General features: G+C 36.3%; 1 protein-coding gene across 1 annotated transcript; it reads left to right on the top strand.

The window, feature by feature from the left end:
• The first annotated feature begins 1,120 nt into the window (after positions 1 to 1,120).
• Positions 1,121 to 3,728, top strand: LOC107452427 (uncharacterized). The gene is made up of 2 exons (XM_043055612.2): positions 1,121 to 1,544; positions 1,621 to 3,728. The coding sequence occupies exons 1-2, from the start codon at positions 1,121 to 1,123 to the stop codon at positions 3,726 to 3,728; spliced, it is 2,532 nt and encodes an 843-aa protein (XP_042911546.2).
• Positions 3,729 to 4,287: the final 559 nt, after the last annotated feature.

Genomic DNA, 4,287 nt, shown 5'->3' with positions numbered 1-4,287 from the left:
GAGTCGTTGAATAGAATTTGTAATTTCGTGTTATTATTGTGTTTGTAGAATTTTGAAGTGTGCATTTTAAAAATGTAAAAAACTACACATTTTGTAGATTCAGTGCGGAATTGAAGTGAGTATTTTTTATAATTTTAGATTGAATTTATACGTGCGTTGGTTAACAACCACTGTAACCTATAAATTTATTTGTGAAGCTAATTGATTTCATATAAAACTTTTTCAATTGTTTTTATTTAAAATTTCTTATTTGAAACAGTAAATAAAAAAAAGCAAAAAAATAAAATTAAAAATTTTTTATCTAAAATTTGGTACAATAAATCTTTTCAGTCCTGTTACTTAATTAAAATATCATTTTCAATAAATTACTCATATTTTTTATGTACTATTTTACAGTAATTTGTTTTACAAAGAAATGCCACGTCTTCGTGGAAGAGCAAGAAATATTGGTCGACGTACTCGAAACGCACAATTGGTCCATGATCATCGATTGAATAGAACAGTTGAAGAACACTTGACGGATAATGTGAATTCAAGAAATCAAGTTGCATCTTCACGTGAAAATGAAAATTCAGAGCAACGCAATCAACGTCTTCGTGCAAATGCATTAAGACAACGAGAGGCACGCCAACGAGCGACCAACGAAAACAGAGAACGTGACCAACGACGAATGCAAGATAATCGAGCATTGATACGAGCATCACTTAATCGTCTTGCATTTGAATATGACCCTGAAATAGACTATTCGTCACATGCACTAATCTTAATCGGTAGCATGGGCAACGAGTGTCAATATTGTCATGCTTTAAAGTACAAAGGTGAATCGCCTGGTTTATGTTGCGCATCTGGAAAAATTTCCCTTTCACCGTTAAATCCACCACCGGAAACTTTGAAAACATTATTAGCTGGAACCGCATCTCAATCGAAATTGTTTTTGCGGAAAATTCGTAAATTCAATTCTTGCTTTCAAATGACATCATTTGGAGCAACAAAAATTGTTCATAATGAGGATGGTCGTAATTTTGAATCTACATTTAAGATTCAAGGTCAAGTGTAACACCAAATTGGTTCATTGCTTCCAATGCCTAATGTCGATCCAAAATTCTTACAAATTTACTTTATGGGCGATGAGGAGCAACAAACTCATACACGATGCGTATACAACCATATAGAGCAGATGGAGGAACGAGAAATTGTCGACAATTTGGAAACGTGCTTGCAAAATCATAACCAATTTATACGATTGTTCAAGACTCTTTCCAGCAGACTGCAAAACGACAACTACGCCATTGTTATTAAAGCAGACAAAGTGCCCTATGGAGAGCACGCAGGCACATATAATGTTCCAACTGTTAATGAAGTTGCAATTGTTATGGCTGGTAACCCATGTGAATGTCGAGATATTCGCATACAACTCAGAGATAATACAATACAAATAATTCAAGACAATCATCGTTCTTACGACACACTGCAATATCCGTTGATATTTTGGGAAGGAGAAGATGGCTATCATTTAAATATTAAACAAAGGAATCCAACAACAGGCACAACTTATAGATTATTTTATAATTTTTTTTAACCAATTATTTCTGTTTATCTTATAAATAGTTTTTTTTACAGGTGAAGAACTAATCAAGAAAGTTAGTGCAATGAACTTCTACGCATACCGGTTGATGATTCGTGAAAATGAAGATAACATTCTCCGATGCAGACAGCTATTTCATCAGTACATTGTTGATATGTATGTAAAAATCGAAAGTGAGAGATTGCGTTATATAAAATTTAATCAAGCGAAACTTCGTTCTGAAGAGTACATTCATTTGCGTGACGCCATAATCGGTATTGTAGATGCAACGAATGATATCAACAACATCGGTACCGCATATATTCTTCCATCATCATACGTTGGTAGTCCGCGTCATATGCAAGAATATATTCAAGACGCCATGACTTACGTACGCGCATGCGGCCGACCAGATCTTTTTATCACATTTACGTGTAATCCAAACTGGGATGAAATTAAAAATTTGCTGTTATCAGGTCAAACATCGATGCATCGTTATGATATCATTGCACGTGTGTTCAAACAAAAATTGAAATCCCTGATGAAATTGATTACACATCACTCGGTATTTGGTGAAACACAATGTTGGCTTTATTCTGTTGAATGGCAAAAACGAGGTTTACCTCATACGCATATTTTGATTTGGTTGGTGGACAAAGTACGCTCAGAAGAAATTGACAAAATTATTTCAACGGAAATTCCAAATCCGAATGTTGATCAAGAATTGTTTGACATTGTGACTACTAATATGATCCATGGTCCATGTGGTTCTCTCAACATGATGTCACCATGTATGGATAATGGAAAATGTACGAAACGTTTTCCTAAACCATGTCAAACTGACACTATCACCAATATCGATGGTTATCCATCTTACCGTCGTAGAGATGTAGACAATGGCGGTCAATCATATGAATTGCGTCTATCAAACGGTGTAAGAGTTGACATCGATAATCGCTGGGTGGTTCCATACTCACCATTGCTGTGCAAAACCTATAAAGCACACATAAACGTTGAGTTATGCAGTTCGGTGAAGTCTATCAAGTACATTTGTAAGTACGTTCATAAGGGCAGTGATAAAGCTATATTTGCTGTTCAAAATGTAAATAAGAATGACGAAATAACACATTATCAAATGGGACGATACATAAGTAGTAATGAAGCTATTTGGCGAATTTTTACATTTCCTATACATGAAAGGGATCCTGCTGTTGTACATTTGGCTGTGCATCTTGAAAATGGACAGCGTGTTTATTTCACAGAACAGAATGCACTACAACAAGCTTTAACAGCTCCAAAAACAACTCTTACTGAATTTTTCAACCTTTGTAATCGACAAGATATTGTTGGTGAATTTGCAAAGACATTAATGTATACTGATGTTCCTAAATTTTTTACATGGAATAAACAATCAAAAAGTTGGGAACCACGGAAACGAGGCACTCCAGTCCCAGGATTTGCCGACATAGTTATGACAAATACTTTAGGACGATTATATACAGTTCATCCTAAGCAACGCGAATGCTTTTTTCTGCGTTTGTTATTGGTTAACGTTCCTGGACCGACATCCTTCCAATACTTGCGAAAAGTCAACGGTACTTTATACGGCACTTTCTTTGATGCGTGTCGTGAGTTACATTTATTGGAGGATGATAACCATTGGGACCTCACACTTGCAGATGCAGCACTGAGCTCATCTCCACAGCAAATTCGTCAATTATTTTCAATAATATTGACAACGTGTTTTCCGTCTGAAGCATCTGCTCTGTGGAATAAATATAAAGACTCAATGAGTGAGGATATTTTGCATCGGATTAGAATTACTAATCAAAATCTCAGTATTGAATTCTCCGCAGAAATATATAACGAGGCATTAATAATGATTGAGGATATTTGTATTCTTATTTCGAACATGCCGCTCATAAATTTTGGCATGCCAGCGCCAATCCGCCAAGCAGCAGATATCATCAACAGCGACGTTCAACGTGAACACCAGTTCGATATGACTTCTCTGGCTACTTTTGTTGCTAACAATGAACGATTGCTTACTGCTGAGCAACGAAATATATATGATCAAATTAACGTGTCAATTGCAGCACAACAAGGTGGATTTTTTTTCTGGACGCACCAGGTGGCACTGGTAAAACATTCCTCATCTCACTGATACTTGCACGCATTCGATCTCAAAATCATATTGCATTGGCAATTGCTTCATCAGGCATTGCAGCAACCTTACTTGATGGTGGACGGACAGCGCATTCAGCACTTAAATTACCTTTGAATATTCATACCAATCCCGAAGCAATGTGTAACATAAAGAAGCATTCAGGCATGGCTGAAGTTTTGAGAAAATGTAAAATTATTATCTGGGATGAATGTACAATGGCCCACAAGCATTCGCTTGAAGCTCTCGACAGGTCCCTAAAAGATATCAAAGATAATACTCGGCTTTTTGGTGGTGCTCTACTGCTGCTGTCAGGTGATTTCAGACAAATATTACCCGTCATTCCACGTGCGACATATGCGGACGAAATAAACGCATGTTTGAAAGAATCTTATCTGTGGCGAAGTGTCAGTAAATTATGCCTTACTCTTAATATGCGTGTTCAACTTCAAAATGATCCATTAGCGTCAAGATTCTCCGAACAACTGTTAGACATTGGCAATGGTAAAATTCAATTGTATGAAGATACACAATATATTCGACTCCCACAGAATTTTTG

Source organism: Parasteatoda tepidariorum, chromosome 5, assembly GCF_043381705.1.
Source record: "Parasteatoda tepidariorum isolate YZ-2023 chromosome 5, CAS_Ptep_4.0, whole genome shotgun sequence".
Lineage (NCBI taxonomy): Eukaryota > Metazoa > Arthropoda > Arachnida > Araneae > Theridiidae > Parasteatoda > Parasteatoda tepidariorum.
This window is presented reverse-complemented; position numbering and strand designations above follow the sequence as displayed.

Bases quoted from the DNA above. Each gene is read 5' to 3' on its own strand.
- LOC107452427 (XM_043055612.2), top strand. From the start codon at position 1,121: ATGGGCGATGAGGAGCAACAAACTCATACACGATGCGTATACAACCAT. The intron at 1,545-1,620 runs GCACAACTTATA...TTTTTTTTACAG, and splicing joins ACAAAGGAATCCAACAACAG to GTGAAGAACTAATCAAGAAA.